Source organism: Sarcophilus harrisii, chromosome 2 (assembly GCF_902635505.1).
Source record: "Sarcophilus harrisii chromosome 2, mSarHar1.11, whole genome shotgun sequence".
In the NCBI taxonomy this organism is placed as follows: Eukaryota; Metazoa; Chordata; class Mammalia; order Dasyuromorphia; family Dasyuridae; genus Sarcophilus; species Sarcophilus harrisii.
Genome location: NC_045427.1, coordinates 343,862,018 through 343,885,098, shown reverse-complemented (window position 1 = coordinate 343,885,098; position 23,081 = coordinate 343,862,018). Strand labels below are relative to the sequence as shown.

General features: G+C 36.0%; 1 protein-coding gene across 2 annotated transcripts in view; it reads right to left on the bottom strand.

Moving 5' to 3' along the window:
* Window positions 1–23,081, bottom strand: part of TRPC7 (transient receptor potential cation channel subfamily C member 7) — a 230,560-nt gene that overhangs the window by 18,950 nt on the left and 188,529 nt on the right. For both annotated transcript variants that reach the window (XM_031953012.1, XM_031953013.1), the window contains exons 7-8: window positions 15,827–16,022; window positions 1,218–1,439 (exon numbers count right to left, since the gene is read on the bottom strand). In XM_031953012.1, coding sequence (XP_031808872.1) covers window positions 1,218–1,439; window positions 15,827–16,022 — 418 coding nt within the window. The remainder of the gene's footprint in view (window positions 1–1,217; window positions 1,440–15,826; window positions 16,023–23,081) is intronic.

The following is a 23,081-nucleotide window of genomic DNA, read 5'->3' as shown; positions in this document are numbered from 1 at the left end:
GCTGTTGATTTTTTAGTTTATGTGATGCTTATGTAGAGCAAGTATCCCAGTCAGAAAGGATTTGCCAACTTCACATGCATAGTAAATGTAAAGAATGAAATTAAGTAGGTAGATTTGCTATATGTATGACCTTCCATGCATGTGTCCTGCCTGCAGGTGTTTGCTGTGTAAAATTCTATCTACCTATATTCCCTACATGTATACAATTCACTAGTTGACATTTATGTATTTCTAGGAGAGAATGTCCTCATTTAGGGGCAAAATATTTTATTACTATTTTTCTTACTATGCTATTTCATTACCTTTCTTTGATTTGAATTGATTGTGCCTTCTGGTTGATCAGAAGGTTTGTGTAACCTTCTGTTTGTGTAACTGTTTTTAATGACAGGGAGTATGCATATCTCCTGTTTTTATGCTCTACAATATTGAAAATTGCCCATAAAAGCCCTGGGAAATATATGTATTTTTGAATTGAAAGTAAAATAAAATAATTTTATTTTTGCTCTGAGAATTTTATGATACTTCTCAGATAATTTACAGCATTGTTATATATATCTCATCCTTTTCATATAGGAATATACACATATGCATACTTATATATACATACATATAGGTACACACATATACATAGTCTAGTTCTAGCTATATTTAAACACAATAGACCATCATACTACAAGGTATCATTTGAAGGACTCTGGAAACCTTCCCCTAACTTCTATTCGTTGGCCTGTCACAATGCCTCCAATTTTTGACATTGTAATTCCTGTCTAGGGTTGAGATCCTTTCTGTGTCTCCAGAAGGAAGGGAGGAAAGCAGATATGAGAGGAGTGCCACTATAAGACACCTTGGGGAATCAAGGGACCCAGGAGGCTGGGAAGAGAGAGCACAAACATGGGCAATAGTAGAGTTGACAGGCTGTCAGAGACAAGCTTCTGTGACTATAAAGCTTTGCCAGATTTTTGCTCTAATAATATAATACTATAAACCGGTTCTCACTTTCCTCAAATGTTTCTTCATATTCTCTAATTATCTTTTTAACCAGAGTTGATTCGGATTAGGGTCTGATCAATGCTGAGGAAAATAGGAACAGGTCCTTTATCTCCTTGCAGGCTTTAGTTCTTTTTGTTCATTATTTTATCACATCAATATCAAAAGCACAAACACACACAAAAACAACTTCCCAATCCTTTAACTACCAAAATGAAGTTACCACCTACCCTTAGCTTAGAATTCAGCATGCCCATTTCAAGGTCATTTTCACAGCTTTTGGCCTTGGATTTGCAGAGTTTTATGAGGCACATTTTGATTCTCATTATGAGATAATAAAATGATTTAGGACTTGGCACTAGGTTAAAAGGAGCAGGTAGAGTCCGACCTTCATCAAAATAAGATAACCAAAGCTTAGCTCGGGCAAACTTCCACTCCACATCTGCATCCTCCTGTGAGAGAGGTAGGGGAAAAAAAATCCATCATCAAAAACAAATATTTATTATTCTCAATTCCACTAAATTTGGAAGTGCTTATAGTTGGATGTAAAAGATATTTTGGCATAGTTAAACTGGGAGTCAGAAAACCTGGGTTCACTTTGTTCTGCCACTAATCCATTTTATGACAATGAGCATATCATTTCTCTCTGGGCTCCAGCTTCATCATATGGCAGATGGATAATTTGGATTAAACAATTACAAATGACATTTATAATTTAAACTTTTTCATTTTTCATTATCATTAAATGCATTATTTTCATGACAAATAAAATTTGACCCTCTTTGCTAGACATTTTTAGTCAAGGACTGTGTATTAGTGTGAATAGAGATTGACTTTGGAATCAGAAGATTCAAGTTCTCTTGTAACAGTCCTTCTGGTCAAAGTTGGACTAACTTAATTGCAGGTTACCTATGTACCCCAAAAACCCCAAAACCCCAAACCCCAAAAACCTATGAACCCCAAAAAAGAAGGTGATCACGCCTTCTCTGACTGCTCAAAAAAGAAATGAAAACACCATAAAAGAAGGTGGTCACACCTTCCCTGATATCTCAGAAAGGGACATGAAAACACCAAAGGAAATAGGAAATCAAATCAGATTAGCAAGTTTCTAAAGGGGCTCACTCTTAAAATAGGTATACATAAATTCATCAATATGGGGGACATTACATATAATTACATAAAATACATAAGCACATAGCAATATAACACAGGCTAGTAGTAATCTAACAAATAACATGAATCAACATGAGAATTTATACATGTCCATAAGTCCTAGAAATAGTCCCAAAGGAATCCATTGTCCATTAGTTCATGTGCTAGGAATCCAATAATTCCTGTAAGCTCTGAAGTACTCCAATAGTCTCATCAACAATTTTTTATCTCAAGGAATCCAATGATTCCTGCTGGTTTTCAAGAACTGAAAACTGAAGATTTTAAAGTTCTTTTAACAGTCTTATTGTCAGCCATGCTCTTTCAATATCAGATGTTTCTTAAATCTTCTCCTTTGTTTTGAGGTATTTCTCTTTTTCTGTTTCTCTCTGACAGACAAGGTGAATACGGCTCATTGGCACCCATCTGATTCCTTCTCCATCTGTAGAAATACAAGCAAACCCTCTCTCCCAGGCAGTTAACCTATTTAATTTCCTTCTATTTACCACTTTTGGGATTTCTCCTCCTCATCTGGTAATTACATTGTAGTTGTTTGCACTGGACATTGCTCTGTTGGGTTAAAAAGCCTGTATTCTGCCCAACTGTAATCTCTTCCTGCCATGTGATTATTTTTAGGCTGATTGATCACATCAGAGTCCTGACCTTCTAAAGACTCTCTGGCTGCCATCATGCCCCATCTGTCTTTTGATTGATATCTTGGGTCTGGGTTCTGCCTCTCATTTTCCTGGGTCAATCTACATTTAGAGGCCCAGTGAAAGCTTTGGTTACATTATGGACATGGGGTTTTGCGTTTTCTCTCACTCTGCCTTCTAACTCTAGTTCTGTATCTACATTGGACTCTCAAATGTCCAACTTTTCCACACTGAACACATTGACGAGTTTCTCTAGAAGTCCCTTGCCAAGAGGGATCCTGTCTTTCCATGTTCATCATAGTTTGGGTATAATAAACATTTGTGCCCACTGTGGCACAGCTCCTTATGATTTCCTTTAAAGGAGCATCTTTGTCTAGTCCCCATATAATTCTTTTGCAAACCTCATTGGCATTTTCCTTAGCCAGATGTCTGGTCATTATTTCTGTAGCTGCATTATCTCCAATGGTTCTTATTACACCTGTTTGCAAACGTCTCACAAAATCTGCAAAAAGTTCATTGGGACCTTGCTCTATTTTTGTGAAGGCTTTACATCCATCTTTCTGTCCAGGGAGAGAACTCCAAGCTTTTATTGCAGCCTTAGAAATTTGCTCATGCACTGTTATGGGATAATACATCTGTTCTGAATTCTCTCCATACTGACCTTCACCACCTAGTTGGTCAAAAGTAATTTATCCAGTAGCTCCTGTTTGCCTATTGCATTGGGCTTGAATCCTATATAATTCATGAAACTCCAAAAGCCACAACAAATTTTGTCCAGGTTCTAAACATGTTCTAGCTATGGATTTCTAATCATTAGGGGTTAAGATTTCATAAGACAAATTATCTAGTAACATTTTCTCATAAGATGATGTAGCCCCATAAAGAGTGCATCCCTTTTTCAAATCTTTAATTTTTTCCAAATTAAAAGGAGTGTATCTTCTCCCTTTTTGACCTGAAGAATCACTCTCTTCAATAACAATAAAATCAGATAAATCTTCTTCTTCATTTTTTGTCTTAATTAATGCCTTTTCTAATCTTGTCACAGGCTCCTTAATAGGTGCTTCTGATTGCATCACTGCCTCTCCCCCTACTTCTTCCTCCACCCAGGAAGGGTTAATTGAGGGGGGAGGGTCATGAAATGAGGAATGATTTAATTTCTCCTGCTGTGAATCTGATTCTTCATCCTTTTCACCTAGTTTAGTTGGCACCTCCCCCTCCTTCTCTTTCTTCTTTTTCCTTATTCTAACATTTATATAGTTTCTTAAAGCCAGTTGTATTAAATTATATGTATTAAGTATGTCTTTGGAAATTGAGTCAGGTCCATTTTTATTGTAGAATTGACAAAGATCCTCTCCTACTAATTTCCACTCCTCTAGATCCAATTCCTTTTTCATAGAGAAACAAGGACATATGTACTTTACAGTTTCTAAAAGTTCAGTGATGTGCTGCAAAATTATAATCAAACCTTGGCTTTTCCTAACCTTGACAATGCTCTCTAAACATTTTTCTTGAGCAGAAACAGAAGGCTGTTTTCTAAACATCTGCCCCATCTTAGCTGAAATTCTACTTTAACTCCTTTGACAAAATTTCTTTGTTGTACTCACTCTAATTTCTGGGTTGAGGAGACTTTTCCACTGGATCAGGATCAGAGGCTTTTCCACTGAATCAGGGTCCTGTCAGTCCCACATTCAGGTGCCAAAATGTGGTGTTCTTGTTCTTTTCTAAAATATATGATGGTTCTCTCTGTGGGCAAGTTTCTTGTGGAGGTTTCTGGAGGTAGTCTTAGTTTCAGGTCAAAGTAATAATCACCCCAAATGCAGCCAGCTGATAAAATCCAAACGTTTATTTTCTCCTTCCATGTCTTATCTCTTTCCTTGGGCCCGGTTAGCTTTCTTAGAGGCCTATCTTTCAGTGGAGAAGCAAAGGAGGAGAGCCTGCTACCACGGTGGTGTGAGATGGGATGAATGAATCTGGTTCTGCCTCCGAGAGTGGACTTCTTCTGAACTGATGCTTCTCCACTCTGAATCTTTTCAACTGAACTCTGCTGACTGAGCTCAGTTGTTTTTATGCTTTCCCAAAAGTTGACTCCTTCTCTGAGAGTGGGATTATGGGAGGTGTGAATTCACAAAGTTACAAATGTAACTTTGTGTATCTCCCATACTTGTGAAAACTTGTGAATCTTCCAAACTTGTAAACTCCAATAAGTACTTAAATACATTAGTGAGCTAGAGAATTTGCTAAGTACCATGCTAAATTAGGCAACTGACATCACTTTGTAAGGATTCTAACAGTATACACCTTTTATACCAATACACAAATTAATATATGCTGTGAAACCATTCCAGAGTGGCAAATTTTATTGGCCACAGCTCCAAATTTTACACAGGGATCTTCATTAAAGATAACCTGGCTATTACATATTTGGCAATGGATTTTTGATGAAAAGGTCTTTACAGATGCATCCAAATTAACATTTGTGCTATATACTCTCATGACTTAACTATAAAGAGAGTAGTCAGAACTCCTTTTCAGTCCACTCAGCAGAATGAATTGTATGCAATCATGCTAGCTCTTAGTTATTATCCAGGAGATGTAAATATAATATCTGATTCAACCTTTTCACTAGGTGTGGTTGAAAGAATTGCCACATCCCAAATAAAATTTGCAGCTTCTAATATATATCATTCTCTTTAAGGAACTTCAATAGCAAGGGAAAAAGCATCCAGGTAAGATTTATATCTTGCATGTCCACTTTCATACTCGACTTCCAGGTCCTATTTTTGATGGAAATACAAAGGCAGATAGCCTTTTAACCATGTTAGCCAATACTCCTTTATTTCAGGCAGGCCAAGAATCTCATTCTAAATATCATCAGGCTGCACGAGTTTTATGTTTGCAATTGGGATAACAAAAGAGGAATCTAGGAGCCTAGTAAAAGGTTATACAGCTTGCCTTCCTTTCCATGCTCCTACACTCTCTCCAGGGAAGAACCCTCATGGTTTGAGACCCAATGAAATTTGGCAAATGGATGTAACCCATTATAAATCTTTTGGTCGTCTGTCTTTTATCCATGTGGTAGACACCTTTTCAGGATTTACTTTTGCAATATCAGCAGCAAAAGAGACAGCCTGAGTGGTCACTGAATTTCTTACATAAGTTTTTGCAATTATGGGTGTGCCACAAGCAATAATACCAGATAATGGACTTACATATACTTCTAAACATTTTGCACACTTTTGTGCACAGTATCAGATTACATACCACTGGCATGCCTTTTAATACTCAAGGTCAGGCAATAGTAGAGAGGAGACACAGAGAGATCAAGGCTCTTCCTCCAAAAACAAAAGAAAGGGGGAACCACAGGTAACCCTAGAGAACTTTTAAGTCAGGGAGGGTGTGAGCATCTCCTTTTTGGTGTTTTCACCTTCCTTCTTGAGAAGTCAGGGAGGGCGTGACCACCTGTGTTCTAAAACAAAAGAAGGGGGGAGATATAGAGGGCTCTCTACTCTGAAAAGTTGTATTTGAATCAAGGACAGCAGCGTGCTTACAATTAAGATCTACTCAGTGTGAGATAATGGTTCTTTAAACATATACTTAATGTGATATGGTGGTGTAATGGCCCTCCTAACAGTTGGCACATGCTCAGTGTGCTGGAGTGATATAGTGGTACTGAGGCATTTAAGGGAGGCTCTCAGCCACAGACACAGAGAAGGTTGAAGCCTCCAGATTCCACACTCTGGACTCCATCTTTGCCCCATTTCCCTGTTTTAATACTTATAGAAACATAAATGAGAGTAATCTGACATAAGGTGCCCTTGACAAAGTCATACTGGGTTTTCATAATCAATGCTTCTTATTTAAATGTGTTCATTAACCATCTCTTCAATAATAAATTCTGGAAATTTTCCAGGAATCAGAATGAAAAAACTCATTAAATAATTTTTTCAAATTCTCTCACCCCCGCCACTGTCTCCCTTCCTCTCTTCTTCCCTTCCTTTCTTCTTTGCCTTCCTTCCCTCCTTCCTTCCTTCTTTCCTTCCTCCCTCTCTTAGCTCTCTTTAATCAGAAGAATGTTTCTTCTTCAATCTAATATACTGAGTTCATTTTTCACAAATTTTTCAGATGTTCTGATTGGTACAACACTTGTATCTGGCTCTTCTTTTAGTACCTGAAGTTGTCATTCATCCAGACCAAGTGACTGAAACTTATTAAGGGCATCTAGGCACTCTCCTGCTATTAGGTCTTACTTGTCTTGGGTAACAATGTACTATTAGCCATTTTTGTTTTGTCCTTTCTAGTACAAAGGTTATTTTTCTTGGCCAAAAAAATGGAAGTAAAATAAGAAAGGAGTAGCTTAGTTTTCAGTGCCCTATCTTTCCTAAATATTTGTCCTATTCTTTCTTTGATCCTCTTCTCTTAACCAATATTGCTGAAACAAAACAAACATACAGAAAACCCAAACTGTTATCCTCAGCTTTTCCTTCTAGTCTCAATTCATTCTGAGTCTATACTTTTAGAAAAGTATCTAATTCATTGCTTTTGTCTTCAGCTTCTGTTGCTTGCTCTTGCTTTTATTTCATATACACACACATATGTAGTGTGTATATATATATATATATATATATACACACACATATGTATGTGTGTGTGTTTGTGTGTGTGTGTGTGTGTGTGTGTGTGAAATTTATTAAGGCAATAAGTCTTAAGTGATTTGTCCAAAATCATACAGATAGTGAATATCAACTATCTGAGGTTGGATTTGAACTTAGGCCCTCCTCACTCTAGAGCTGGTACTCTACCTACTGTGCCACCTAGATGCCCCTCTTGTATGTGTCTTTTAAAACTACAACCGGGGTCAGTTAGTGCCATGCTCAATGAAATTAGCAAATAAATTGCTCAAATTCAAATCCATGGCAGCTAACTCTAGACAGAAAGAGCTGCTCTTTCTCTTTCTCATGTTGAAGTAGTAATGCCTGCTTTCTCAGATCTAAAATATGAGGGTAAGGATATAAAATCAGAGTTTGGGGTGATGCTGAATCTTCAAATACTTCAATAGATGACTGAAGTTACTGATATGGGGACTCCCTTTAAGGTACAATCTATATATATCTTCTCATGTTGTGTCTCTTGCCCATGTCTTTCCATAAATCCTCCATAGAAGAGCTACCCAATTTGGGCTTTGCTGGATGCTTGCATTTCTTTCTTGGGTCCAGCTGGGGGCATTGGGGAGGAAGGATGAAAAGGGAACATGAACCCTAATCCTGAACCCTCTATTAAGAGATAATTGAATATTATAGAATTATATTGGTGGAAGACTAGATAGATCTGAGTTCAAATCTAGCCTTAATCATTTACTTATGTGACTAGGTAAGCCAATTAACTTCTGTTTGCTTCAGTTTTCTCATCTGTAAAATGAGGATAATAATAACACCTCCTTCCCAGAGTTGTTTTGAGAATCAAACGAGATGAAACTTGTAATGTGCTTAGCACAGCACTTGACACAGAGTAAGTGCCATATAAATGTTTGTTATTACTGTTATAGTAATGATATTACTATCATTAGTATAACAGATTCCTGCTTGATAGTTTGTATATTTTTTTTTCTTACATTTTTGGATGTTGAAGCACCAAAAAGAGATAGGAGTGTGAAGTCTCAAGGCACAGTAGAAGGCAGATATTGGAGGGGTTTTTTTATTCTTATTGGGTTTTTTTTTAATTTAATTTTTTTTTTTGAGATTGGGTTTCCTGATCTCTCCTAGCTTAGAAATGCAAAGATTATTCATAAATCTAATACCTCTACTGATTTGCTTGGAATCTTAGATTTATTCCATTTCTACTCATTTTGATGCCAGTCTTAGTGCAGACACCTGCTTGACTTAGTTCTCTGAAGGTTAGCATCCCAGAACTCAAAGTAATACATGGTCCTTCGTCAAACTGTCAGATTTGCCAGGGAGTAGCCAGGGTTTGGTATAGATGTTAACATAAGATCACTACTAGCTTTCTGATGGGGGATTGACTTTTGAGGTGGATAATACTTGATAAGGAGCTTTTGGATGTGTGCATACCTACTATGAAATAAAGTGAGTAACACACATAGAAAAGAAGGTGAAACAAGGTTTTGCAAGGGTGAATGTTAAAAACAATCTTTGCATGAATTTTGAAAAATAAAAAGATATTATAAAAACTAAAAGAAGAAAAAAAGAAATAGGGTGAGAATTGGAAATTCAGACATTACCAAACCTTATCACTTAGTGGCTTTGCTTTTTATTTAGCAAATGCATTCATTTCTCTTATGGGCTGATAAGTATTTCTTTGTAATTATGTCAAGAAAGGAAATAAGACTGGAAACTTCACATGGGTGAGGACCATATGAATCAAAGGGAGTTATGATTTTTCCTGGAAATTAATTCATATTGCCAGATATAAATATGAATCTAGCAAGAAGAAATTTATAGATATTGGAAGATTCTGGGAAATATCACTGAATATTGTTTTCAAGCTTTAAGTGCCACCTGGTGGTTTGCACATCCTGTAGTAGCTCCTGCAATTCTCATTCTCGGTGAGTGAATGGATGAATAAAGCATTTATGTAATACTTAAATTATATGCAAAGGATTGGGAATGTAAGTAGAAAAAAAGAAAGACAACCAATATTTTCAAAATGTTCACATTCTCATTATAAGCCAACATGTAGGAAACATTTCAGCTTTACCAGACCAGACTGGTCTGGTGGGGGATGTTGCCATTTTCCTTAGCGGAAAAACACTAGATATTGCCCACTATGACATATTTTATGTATTTTCCCACTTTACCTTTCTGAATTTGCTTCCTCATCTATTAAATGAGTGTAATAATATAACCCATCTTAGAGGATTGTTGTGAAGAATGTTCTCTATATAGTTTAAAGTATGAGAGAAATACAAGTTATTTTTATTAGAGAAATAATTTCTTTTTACCTAGAAGGAAAGTGAGGTCCAATTAAGTTAAATAAACATTTATAAAGTCCCTACGATGTACCAGGCACTGTGCTAAGCCCTGGAAATACAAAAAGAAGCAAAAAATAGGTCTTGCCTTCCTGGAACATAATTTAATGGATTAAGTGACTGAAAGTCCACAGATGACCAACTCTACATAACTAAAGCTATAACATAGAGCTCTTAATTTTTAAACCTGACAACATGAGTTTTTTAAAAATAAATTTTAATAAATTACCCAATATTGCAAAGAATGATCTATATTCATTCATGTTCACATAAACATATGGGCATATGTACATAACACAATTTGCTCTTTATTCAGAAAATCTCTGGCAGAGACTCTGACCCAGGGAAGTGACACTCAAGAGGTATGAACAGCTGAGATCTAAATAGTTTTTGAGGGAATTAAGCAGATTTGACTTGCTTTGGAGTTCACTATGGGAGAGCTTATTAGTTACAATGATAATATGATACAGAGGAAATGGTGCTGACTCTAGCAAGAGGTTCTAGTTCTTACCTATGTGACATTGGGCAAGTCATTAACTGCCTTGGACCTCAGTTTCTTCATTTGTAAAATGAAGGAGCTGGACTAGTTGGCCTGTGGATCTCTTATAGCTCCAGATTTATCATTTTATATATAAGAAAGAGTCAGTGACTGTAGTGTTCTCTAAAATATAGTGTTCTTGGGGAGCAGGTTTCTAGGGGGGCTTCTAGAGGCAGCCTTAGTTTCATTTCAAAGTAATAATCATCTCAAATGCAGCAGGGAGTTAAAGTCCAAATCCTTTATCGTCTCCATCAAAATCTTATCTCTTTTCCTGGGGCCCGTAGCTTTAACAGAGGCCTATCTCTCTCCTTGGTTCTGAGAGCTTAAGCTGCCTTCTATGGCTTTGTGAATCTCCTCAATTGAATCCTAGCTGAGGCTCAGAGCTTCTAGTGGGCTTGTGTTCTTTGGCCCTGAGAGCTCCTCCTTATATATGTTCTCTTAAAGGTGTGAATCTTGTGGAATTATAGTAAGTACTAAGTACATGTAAATTAGAGAATCATCTCATCAATTCTACTTACTTAGCACCTTGTAAGAATCCTAACATCTCCCTTTTTCTTTTGATTTAGAACATAGGTGGTCATGACCTCCCTGACTTCTCAAGGTGAGAAGCCCAAAAAAGAAGGTGATCATGCCTTACCTGACTGCTCAAAAAAGGAGTGAAAACACCAAAGGAAATGGGAAATCAAATCAGATTAGCGGGTTTCTGAAGAGGCTCACTCTTAAAACAGGTATACATAAATCCATCAATATGGGAGGTATTACACATAATTACATAAATTACATAAGCACATAGCAATATAACACAGGCTAGTAGTGATGTAACAAATAACATGAATCAACATAAGAATTTATACATGTCCATAAGTCCTAGAAATAGTCCAAAAGGAATCTATTGTCCATTAGTTCATATGCCAGGAATCCAATAATTCCTGTAAGTTTTGAAGTCCTGCAATAGTCTCATCAACAATTTTTCATCTCAAGGACTCCAATGATTCCTGCTAATTTTCAAGTCCTGCAACAGTCTCATTTTGTGTTAGGGAATCCAATGATTCCTGCAGAATTTGTTCTTAGGTCTTCTCCTTTGTTTCCAGATTTTTCTCTTTTTCTGTCTCTCTCTGATGGACAAGGTGAATATGGCTTGTTGGCACCCATCTGATTCCTTCTCCATCTGTAGAAATACAAGCAAACCTCTCTCCTAGGCAGTTAACCTATCTGGCTTCTGTTTACCCTTTCTATTTACCACTTTCTAGATCTCTCCACATCATTTGGCAATTACATTGAAGCTCCTTGCACTGGACACTGCCCTTCTGTTGTATTAAAAAAGCCTGTATTCTCTCCAGTTGTAATCCCTTTCTGCTATTTGATTGCTTTTCTGCTGATTAATCATGTAATCTGTTTCTGCCATCTGATTGCTTTTTGGCTGATAGATCACATCAGAGTCCTGACCTTCTAAAGACTCTCTGGATGTAAAGTCAGCTGCCATCATGCCCTATCTATCTTTTGTATGATATCTTGGAACTGGGCCCCATCTCTCATTTCCCTAGGTCAATCTGCATTCTGAAGCCCAGTGGAAGCCCTTGTGGCATTTTGGACATAGGGTTTTAGGTCTTCTCTCAGCCTATCTTCTCACTCTATCTCCATATTTACAATGGGCTCTCCATTTTTCCACACTGAATGTCCTATTTTTCCCCACTAAAAACATCAATGACTCTCTAGAAGTCCCTTGCCAAGAGGGACCCTGTCTTCCCATATTCAACATAGTCTGGGTATAATAAACATTTGTGCCCACTGTGGCACAACATCTTATGATCTCTAAAGGAGCATCTTTGTGTAGTCCCCATATAATTCTTTTGCAAACCTCATTAGCATTTTCCTTAGCCAGTTGTCTGATCATTATTCTTGTAGCTGCATTTTCTCCAATAGTTCTTGTAACAGCTGTTTGTAAACGTCCCACAAAATCCGCAAAGGGTTCATTGGGACCTTGCTCTATTTTTGTGAATACTTTACCTCTATCTTTCTTTGGGAGAGAATCCCAAGCTTTTGTTGCAGTAGCAGAGATCTGCTCATAAGCTGTTGTGGGGTAATTCATCTGTGCTGAATTCTCTCCATACTGACCTTCATCCGCTAGTTGGTCAAAAGTGACTTGTATATTAATTCCTGTTTGCCTATTTCATTGGGATTGAATCCTACATAATTCATGATATTCTGAAAGTCACAACACATTTTGTCCAGGTTCTAAACAAACATGTCCTTGCTATGAATTTCCAATCACTTGGGGATAAGATTTCATAAGCCAAATTATCTAGTAACATGTTAATATAAGACGATGTAGGTAGCCCCATAAAGAGTGCAACCTTTTTTCAAATCCTTGATTTTTTCCAAATCAAAAGAAGTGTATTTCCTCCTTTGTTGACCTGAAGAGTCAAGCTCTTCAATCACATTTATAAAATCAGATACATCCTGTCCTTTATTTTTTGCCTTAACCAATGCTTTTTGGAATCTTGTCATAGGCTGCTTCATAAGTGGTCCTGAATGTGTTACTGCCTCTCCCCCTCCTCCTTCTCTCTCCACCCATGAAGGATTAATTGAGGGAGATAGGTTATGGGATGGGGAATGACCTGATTTTTCCTGCTGTGAAGTACCATACTTAAAATTGTACTCAACTCCATTCTTATCTGATTCTTCATCCTTTTCACCTAGTTTAGTTGGCTCCTCTCCCTCCTGCTCTTTCATTTTTTTTCTTATTCTATAACTTACATAATTTCCTAAAGTCAGTTATATTAAATTGTATGTATTTGAAAATTGAGTCAGATCCATTATCATTATAGAATTGACATAGTTGCTCTCCTACTAATTTCCACTCATTTGGATCCAATTCTTTTTACTTAGAGAACCAAGGAGATGTGTACTGTACAGTTTTTAAAAGAGCAATGATCTCCTCCCAGATTACAATTAAATCTTGATTTTTTATCAGTCTGACCAAGCTTTCGACACATTTTACTTGAAGAGGAAAAGAAGGCTGTTTTCTAAACATCTGTCCCATTTTAGCTGAAATACTATTTTAGCCCTTTAACAAAGTTTCCTTGTACTCACCCTAATTTCTGGGTCGAGGAGGCTTTTCCACTGAAATCAGGATCATGTTTGTCCCATGTTCAGACGCCAAAATATAGTGTTCTTCTCTAAAATATAATGCTCTCTGGGAGCAGGTTTCTCAGGGGGCTTTTAGGGGCAGCCTTAGTTTCAGTTCAAAGTAATAATCACCTCAAATGCAACGGGGAATTAAAGTCCAAATTCTTTATTATCTCCATCAAAATTTTATTTCTTTTCCTGGGCCCGGTTAGTTTTAACAGAGGCCTATCTCTCTCCTTGGTTCTGAGAGCTTAAGCTGCCTTCTATGGCTTTGTGAATCTTTTCAACTGAATCCTGGCTGAGGCTCAGAGCTTCTAGGGGCTTCTGTTTTTTTGTCCTGAAAACTCCTTATATATGCATGCGCTCTTAAAGGTGTGAATATTGTGGAATTATAATAAGTACTAAGTACATGTAAATTAGAGAATCATTACCTCATCAATTCCACTTAGCATCTTGTAAGAATCCTAACAAGTGACTAAGATGAAGTATGACAGTGGAAAGAGCTGGACTTCAAACCCCAGCTTTTTGTCTTGCAAGCTTTGTGATGATGGAAGTGTATTCCATTCCTTTCTCTAACCTTGTTTCCTCATCTGTAAAACAGGAATAATTGTGCTGTTTGCCTCTCACAGTTATTACAAGGACAGTATAGATTCTATCATCCAATAGAAATGTGACTTTCTCTTTTAAAAGTACTAAAAGTTTACTTAGCTTGGAGATCTGAGTCTCAATTTTATATTTAGTAGAGAGGAGAAATGTTATAAGGAGTAGACTACTGGACTTAATCAGAAAGACTTGGGCTTGAATGTCTTTTGACTGACTAGCTGGGCAGTTCTGGACAAAACACATCATCTCTTCATGTCTCAGTTTCTTTATTTGTAATATGAAGAGGATGGATTTGATGACTTCCAAGACTTCTTCCAGCTCTCAATCTATTATCCTATGGGTAGATGACGTAGAATAGTCAGGCTTGGCACTTCTCCCAGAGGAAAAGAAGAGGACTCTTGGACAAAAATAATTAAAAGTGAAATTTGGTTCCTTGTCCCAAGTGAGTAGTCTCTTTCTTACTAAGGGTCTTCTAACAAAGTTAATATGTACACATATAAGGTATGTTTCTTCTCATTTCTAAAAGAGTTTTGTTTTTAGGAATGGACTAAACAAAATGGTCTCTGAAATCCCTTGCTACATAAAAGTTCTGTGATTTGTTTGTAAAATGCACTTATGTAGTTTGTTTAACCTTGTGCATTCATAGTCAGTCTCCAGTTCTGCAAAGTTGGAAAGTTCCTGATTGGACTTCCTCTGTTTTAATAGTATCATCTGAAATAATGAGCAATGGGGTCCAAAGATGTTTCACTGTTGGGCAAATATCTTTTCCTTGTACATTAGGATAATATAATTGGTTTAGTCCCAATGACAGAATGTTTTTCTCCATCATATTCAGAGATGAATTAATATAGTCATGCTTGCAGTCCTACTGTGTAACAGCTCCTCTTTCCGTAATATTTTAAGGCTTGCAGAAAGCTTTCATTATGATAATTTTGCAAGGTAGGGGTACCTTTGAAGGAAGTATTTTCTTGGTTTTATTTTATAACAGTAAACTGAGATTCAGATATATGAAAGCACTTGGGCATGACTGCTAAATGGAGAGTACATTTGAGTTCCATATTTTATTTTTAATGTGTTTTTGGTGTCTGGGGAAAAATACTACAAAAACTTGCTCATCTGTATTTTTACTAAAACCTTTGGATGGGCTATCAGGCCCATGGTAGAATTAGACATGATGTTTTTCCAGTTTATCATGCTATGTTGATGGTGCACATATTTATGCCAAAAACAAAATCAATTGTAACTTAAGAATCAAATAAAAAGTCATTTGTTATTTCAATAAATCTAGAATCTCATTGATTAGTTACTCCTTCCAATTCATCTATGCTTCTTGTATCCTTGTAACTCTTATCTATATCTTATATAATCCTTCACAGGAAAGACCTAGGAGTTTCCTTTAGTTATCTTGATATGTGTAGCTAGCCAAAGACTGTAAAGAAATCATCAGTTTACTTAGAAAATTCATCCCTCTCTGAAAATAGATCTGGATCATTTACAGGGGTTTATAACACATGGACAAGAAGTCTATATGTTGAAGTCTTAAAATCAAAGAAAGAATTGGGTTTGATTGATAGATCAAAGTGATCTATAAAAGGACAAATTTCAATATTTGTAATTCATCTAAGAGGACAGGTGCTTAGAAACAATAAGTCTTTACATTCATTATTTTTTTTTCTCTACTTAGGTCGATAGAGAAAGAAATGTGCTAATTATAATTTTCCTTTATTAAGACAGACACATATATTCAACAGGGGAGGGATAGCAAATTCAATTAATTAGGCTTACCTCAATTTCCTGATATGAGTTGTTGATCATGGCTATTAACATATTAAGAAGCACGACCACCATGGTAACATTATAGACACCATAGAGCACATAGCCAATGTTCTCGATGAACTTGTGATTGTATTTCAGCACCACCGAGATCACTTCAGATAAGCCAAATATTGACCAGAATAATGTTTTAAAACTTTCTTCTACCCTACAAGCAAAATAAAAGTTCTCACCAATAATGTATATTTTTTAAAATAAAAGGAATGTTACTAGTATAAGTAAAATGTTTAATATTAAAACATAGATCTAAACATCATTCTACCATTCAAAAAAAAATCTTCTTTGACTTTCTCATGTCTCTAGGATGAAATACAGTCTTGAACTTAAAACCTTCACAGTCTTGTTCCTGCCTAACTTTTTGGTCATTTCATAGTGCTATTATATCTTCCAAGCAAATTGTCCTAAAAGCTTGTTTTTTCATGTAAGATATTCCATCTGATCCCTGTGGTTTTGAACTGGCCATCTCTCTTGTCTCTAGTGTACTCTCTATTCATCCTTTGCCTTTTAGAATCTCTAACTTCCTTCAAAGCACAGCTCCCTATGATGAGCCTTGGAGTGGCACCTCCATTCTTGCCATATATTCCCTCTTCTTTCTCTCTTCAAATAACTTTGTGTTTATTTCATATATACTCTGCATATATTTATCTGGATTTATTTTAGTAGAAGGTAATTTATTCAGGGCAGGGACTATCTCCTTTTTGTCTTTGCATTTTTAATGCCTTGCATGTAATAGGTACTCAATGAAGGTTTGCTGAAGTGAGTTAAAATGAAAATGCATCTTAGACTGTGAGTTATTACTCTAGCTGATTAACTTATATAAATCTGAAATGATAATATAAACAAATATAATATATTCCTATCCATGAACCTATAAAAGAATAAAACACTTGGAAGGTTGCATCTACTTGTCTCATCTTATGTAGCTTACCTTCTGGTTATCATGTCATTTTATCCTGATTTAATTAATATGTTATTTGAAAATGAATCTTTGGATATAGAAGTCACTTTATAGTACATCATTTGTTCAGTGTACCCCCATGCCAGTTGTTCTTAATTATTTTTGTGTTTTATGGAACCCTTTGACAATCTGGTGAAGTCTAAAGACTCTTTAGGATAATATTTTTAAATGCATAAAATAAAAAAAATACTATTTTAAAGGAAAACAATATTGAAATACAGTTATCAAAATATGGAATTATCAAATTCATGCATTCCGTTCAGGTTAAGGACTCTTGCTTCAGAGCTTTTCTCCTTTGCTAGGTTACGCAGCACAAAGTCAAATAGAGTTCTGAAACAAAACAAAACAAAACAAAACAACCCAGCCAACCTTGATACACCAGTTCTCCCAAAGAAGACTAAATATCAAATATTCAAGTACTGGATTTAGCTAATCTTCAGTGCTCTAATGCAGCAGTTTTTAAAACCCCCTCTGACTCCCAACTGCCATGGGCTTCAATTTGTTCTTTCTTTTTTCTATCTTGTCTCAGTAACCATTTCTCTGTTACCCTTCCTTCTATATCTCTTTGGCTCCCTTTTCTATTTTGTCTTTCCTCATTAGAATATAAATTCATTGAGGGTAGGGACATAAAACCAAAATAAAGCATTTTTGTATTCCCAGATCTTATTAAAGTGTCTGACAGTCTACTTAAAAAAATCTAAATTAAGCCAAAGTTTATGATATTAAATATCAGATTTTGTGGTGAGAGAGCATTGATGAAGACTTTATCTCTCATATCAATTTTATTTATGAGTCTAATCAAAAGGGAGTATTCAGTTGCTTTTACCTCTGCAGTTCCCTTTATTATATCTTCTACAAGGTGATGTTATGGGCCAGAATTTGAAACAAGGTAATTAAGTGGAAAAATCTAGTTTAGCACTGATTTAATCCTACAACAAATAATGGTTTCCTAGTAATATAATGATTGGTTTGTACTCAGTGTGGAAGATATAAGCTAGAAGCCTCAGCCAGGGAGATTCAGAGATTCAGAGACAACTGGATAGAAGGCTGGAGACTGAAGGCTGGAGCACAAGCCCAAGCCCTTGGACTTAAACAGATCCATCCCATCTCACACCACCTTGGTGCCAGGCTCTTCTCCTTCACTTCACCGCTGAAATCAAGACTCTGGAAGGCCTCCAAAAAACTAGTTGAGTCCCAAGTGAAGGAGATAGGACTGTGAAAGTGACAATAAAGTATTTGGACTTTAACCCCTGGCTACTCATGTGGTGATTACTGAATTGAAACGAAGGCTGCTCCCAGAGACCCCAAGGAAACCTCAACAGAGAACATTACATTTTAGAGAGAACACTACACTTATGAGCACAACTTATGGGTTAACCTCTGAACTGGAATTTTATCTGATCTTCTGGCAAATCTAATTATAAGATTTCCCGAATTACTAGTCTAGTAAGATAATTATTATCTGAGTGAAAGAAATAGTTCTATCCTTCAAATATTAGAGGAGTTTCCTATTCCCAGTGGTCTTTTTCTAAGTCCTGTATAGTAAGTTTCAATATTTCTCCTTATTAGTTTTTTTTTTTTTTTAAACAAAGGCAAAGTATAGAAGAGACTTTTGGCCTATGAAAACTAGTTCTAACTAGTACTAATTTTTCTTGGGATTATCCAGTTTGAGTAGTAATCTCATCAAATTCATTTTTAATCTCTCAATGTTACATTCCATTTAAATTCACAAATTATTATTATTATTTTTGCTGAGGCAATTGGGGGTAAATGACTTGTCCAGGGTCAACCACACAAATTATTTTTATAGGAAGACATTAAAATTTTGGATAGATCACCTTATGCAATCTCTGATTCTTTTTAAATTATTTCATTTTTTAAAATTGACATTTTATTTGATGCCTTTTGTTTTCATGATTCTGAACATATCACTCTAACTATCCACCCATAACATACCTCCATAACAAATAAAGCCAGTGAAACCAAACCAATCAATACATTAACTTCTCCTAACAAGATATTGATATGAGCTTGAAAAAGCAGAGTTTTCCCTTGACAAATGAAAGTGATAAACAGAAGAAAGGAAATGAAACCTGGATTTTTCCCGTTAGCAAGAAAAGATGAGACTCTTACCCCAACCTCTCCGGGCCCATTGCTAACATCTATAAATAGCTCTGCTTTCAAAAAGATTTTTCAGCTTGGAATGGAGCTGAATAACATTGCCAAGCATGCTATCCTGAAGCTACAGAGTCCAGGGACTCAAGAGCAGGCAAGTCATCGAGGAAAGCATAAAGCTATCATCTGGGAAAAGGTCATTTCAGATGCAATACCTTTTGCATTTGTCTGTGAAACTACTTGGTCTCATAAAATATGATTGTTGTTTATTCAGCTGGTCACAAGGTTAAATTCAAGGTTTTCTCCTAACAGCTGCTGAAGTTCCTGGCTCCAATTGGCCAATAATTTTGTACTCTCTTCTGAAAGTAACTTGCTGTTGATTCATGTGTCCTTGTTTCTCTAGCTCATTGACAGTATTCTAAAGCCTTTTTCCAACTTGTCAGACACCTGTGGAGGAGAAATTTTTCACCTACTCTTGAGCTATCTGTAAGCAGGTATGAACACCAGTATTCACAATGGTGAGTCTCTTAATCATTCAACATTGTGAACTGACCAGAATTGTGCAAACCAGCTAAAACATGAAGAGAGATCCATTTTATCTCATTTTGTGTCAGTTGTTGTTGTAGGGAGCTCCCAACAAGGAAACTCTACCCTTCTAATTATCAACTATTCTCTAATTGGGACTAAGAAGTTTAAGTGACTTATCCAGGGTCATGCAGCCGATATATGTCAGAGGCAGCACTCAAACTCAGGTATTCTTGACTATATATAAAACCAAAATTCTATTGTGTCACAGTGCCTTCCATGATTTTTTATATCATATTCTTTATGTTCATATTCCATAAATTATACTAATTAAATAGTTCCTTAGGTGATACACTTAGAGTTGTATTTTTGTCCCCTGACAATACCCACAATAGTGGGTTCTAGTAAATATATCAGACATATCTCACTGATATTAAAGCTCTGACAAGCTTGAAACAGTGTCTGTCTGTGTCATTAAGAGACAAGCTTAAGATCATAATTAATAAGCAAGTGTTGAAATTGAACCTAGATCTTTGTTTAAATACTATTTTATTTTTCCAAACACATGCAAAAATAATTTTCAGCATTCACCTTTGAAAAACTTTGTGTTCCAAAGTCTACTTTCTCTTTTCCCGCCTTCCCTCTCCCCGAAGACAGCAAGCAATCCAAAATAGGTTAAATATATATATTTAATATAATATACACACACACACACACACATACACACACAAACACACACACACATATATATATATATACATATATATATATATATATATATATGTATATATATATATATGTTAGGCCAAAAGGAAAAGGAAGAAAAAAAACAAGAAAACAAAACATATTTAAATTAACAACAAGCTTAAATATGTAATGCTTCGCAGCTAGAATGAGTGTAGTGATGAGCACAATGCTGTGAAAGGCACTATGCGAAGACAGGTTAACAAATATACTTTTGAGGGGCTATGAATTGTTCCAAATGTTACAAAACAATTTGAATATAATAGGTTCCTGTCCTCTCTGCCTGCCTGTAGGGAGAGGCAGTGGAGGAGCTGTAGAAATTTGAGTATCAATAGAAATCCTCTGCCTGTTTTTGGCCATATATGACTCATTGTTGAGTGCCTTAATATGTTAAAAGAAAAGGCATTTTTGAGTTAGTGGCTATCTTGACTTCCATATTCCAGGTAGTAAGATGGAATTTCAGATAGGGGCAAATATCCTTTCTACGTTGGCTTAATTGTGGCAAAGGGTTACTATTCCCCATGGAAAGACTTTTGTTTCCCTCTTTTGTTATTAATCCTATGACTATTAAAATGGCCTAGAAGATCTGTGAATGCTAGCAAGGAACAACAATGGCCTTTGGAGCAGTTGGGCATATAGCAGCAATGCAAATGAATTCAACAGTAAGGAAAGCAAATCTTCATTTCTGTAAGTAGAATTTTTTTTCCTGAGGCAATTGGGGTCAAGTGACTAGCCTAGAGTCACACAGCTAGGAAGTGTTAAGTATCTAAGGTCAGATTTGAACTCAAGTCCTCTTGACTTAAAGGTTGGTGCTCTATCCATTGTGCAACCAATGGATTGCACAGGATCCAAGGATATGAATATGCATATGTATGTATGTATGAATTGAGAAACCCAATTCTCTTATTGGAAAGACAGGTAACTTTAGAGCAATGAACCCAGGGCAAGTCAAAATAGCAGGTAAAAGATAGTTTTTGGCATATGTCATCAGGCCCTGTGGCCTCAGCCTAATAGTGTTAGAAATGTCACTAAATTATATATACCTTCTGAAATAGTGGATATTACCATAAGTAGATAATAGGGAAAGGTTTCATGTATACCAAAATATTAATAGCAGCACTTTTTGTGGTAGCAATGAACCAAAAATAAAGGGGATAAAAGAATGGCTGAGCTAAAATAAATGTGATCCATGTACTGGAATATTATTTTCATTACAACAAACTATTCCTATGAGAAATCCAGAGAATCCTGGGGAGATTGACAAAATGATCACAATAATGTCAAGGAAAGCAACACTGAGAGATAGTGTTTTGACCAATAAGTGCAATAACCAGTCATGACTTCAGAAGATAAATGGTGAAACATCTCTTCTTGGCAGAGTAATAGGAATAGGTGTGGAATGAATCATATAATATTAGTTATGACCAATGGATTAATTTTTTTTGCTCATTGTACTTCTTTGTTAAAAGGAAAGTCCTATTTGAAGATGGTTGTGTATATAAGGTGGAGGCAGTCACTGGGAAGTGATAGATATAAAAAACCCCAGCATCAAGAAAACAAAAAGTAGTCATCATGACTTTTTTCTCTTATTTGAAAAAAAATTCAAGACTTGGATCTGATTTGTCAAGCAGAAAGCAGGAAAAGGGAAGGGAACTAGAGACACATCAAATTTTGCTTTTTAAGGTTTGTTTAGCTTGTATAATGTGATGTTAATTATGAGATACTTCAAGATGATACTAGGGAAACAAAAAACAAACTGATAAAATGTGTTTGGGGCAATTGTTATGAAAATTATCACCTCCTTAGATTCTTTGGACTATTATAAAATACAATTTGTACAATTTAACTCAATTATCTAAATAATTCTGCATATGGAAATAAAAAATAAGAACTATCCAAGGAAATTCTCTCTCATTTTGAGAAGATTGCTATAAATTGTCTATTCCAAGTTCAAATATCGATTTAACTGAAATTAATGTGTGAGATGAGTCACAGAAAAATACATCATGATTTCTTGTTTTTTTTTTTTTGTCAATGTTCTGATAGAGGGTTAATATAATAATAACAAGTAACATTCATCTAGAAATTTAAGATTATCAAAGCCTGAAAGATGGTTAGATAAGTAGACAGTGAGGTAGACTGTCTCACTTGTTTGAGGAGTGAATAGTGAATTGTCCTTGGAATTAAAGAGATTTAAACTTGAATTCTGCATCTGACACTTAGTGTGTGGTCATAGCAAAGCTAATTCTCCTCCCTGAGACTAAGACTTATCAAATGGGAATATTAATATCTGCGGTATTTACTTTGCAAGATTGTTTTGGGGCTATTTTCATCATTTAGAGACATTACCTAGGATTTATTTGATCAGTATCACTGAATAAAGAATTTGATTTCAATGGCTGAGTAGAAAAGTAATCTAATAAGGGGAGACAAAAAGATTTGGGGAATGTGGGCCTGGTCATGATATGATAATGAAGGGGGAGGGAAACTGTTTCTTTTAAAATCATTACTCTGAAATTGTATTCCCTTTTGATCTGTGATCCCTTTTGATGTCTCCCCCCAGATAAGTTATCTTTTAGGGATGCCAGATCCTTTGATTCAATTAGAAATCCTGGTCAAAAAGCATACTTTGAAGTGTTGTTAATTCCAATAGGACATCTGGGCCAGATACTGATAAGCATCTAGGTCTGGGAACTTGGCTTCCTTTTCAGCCTGAAGCCTCAAGACTCCTTTTAAACAGCAGTTTCTAAACTCACTTTTTACAGAAGGTCCAAAGCAGCTGCTAGGACTCTGCCTTCTGAGAAGGCATTCTCTTCTCAGTGTCAGACTCCATTTCCCTAAAGGACTTTGCTACTAAAGAAGTCA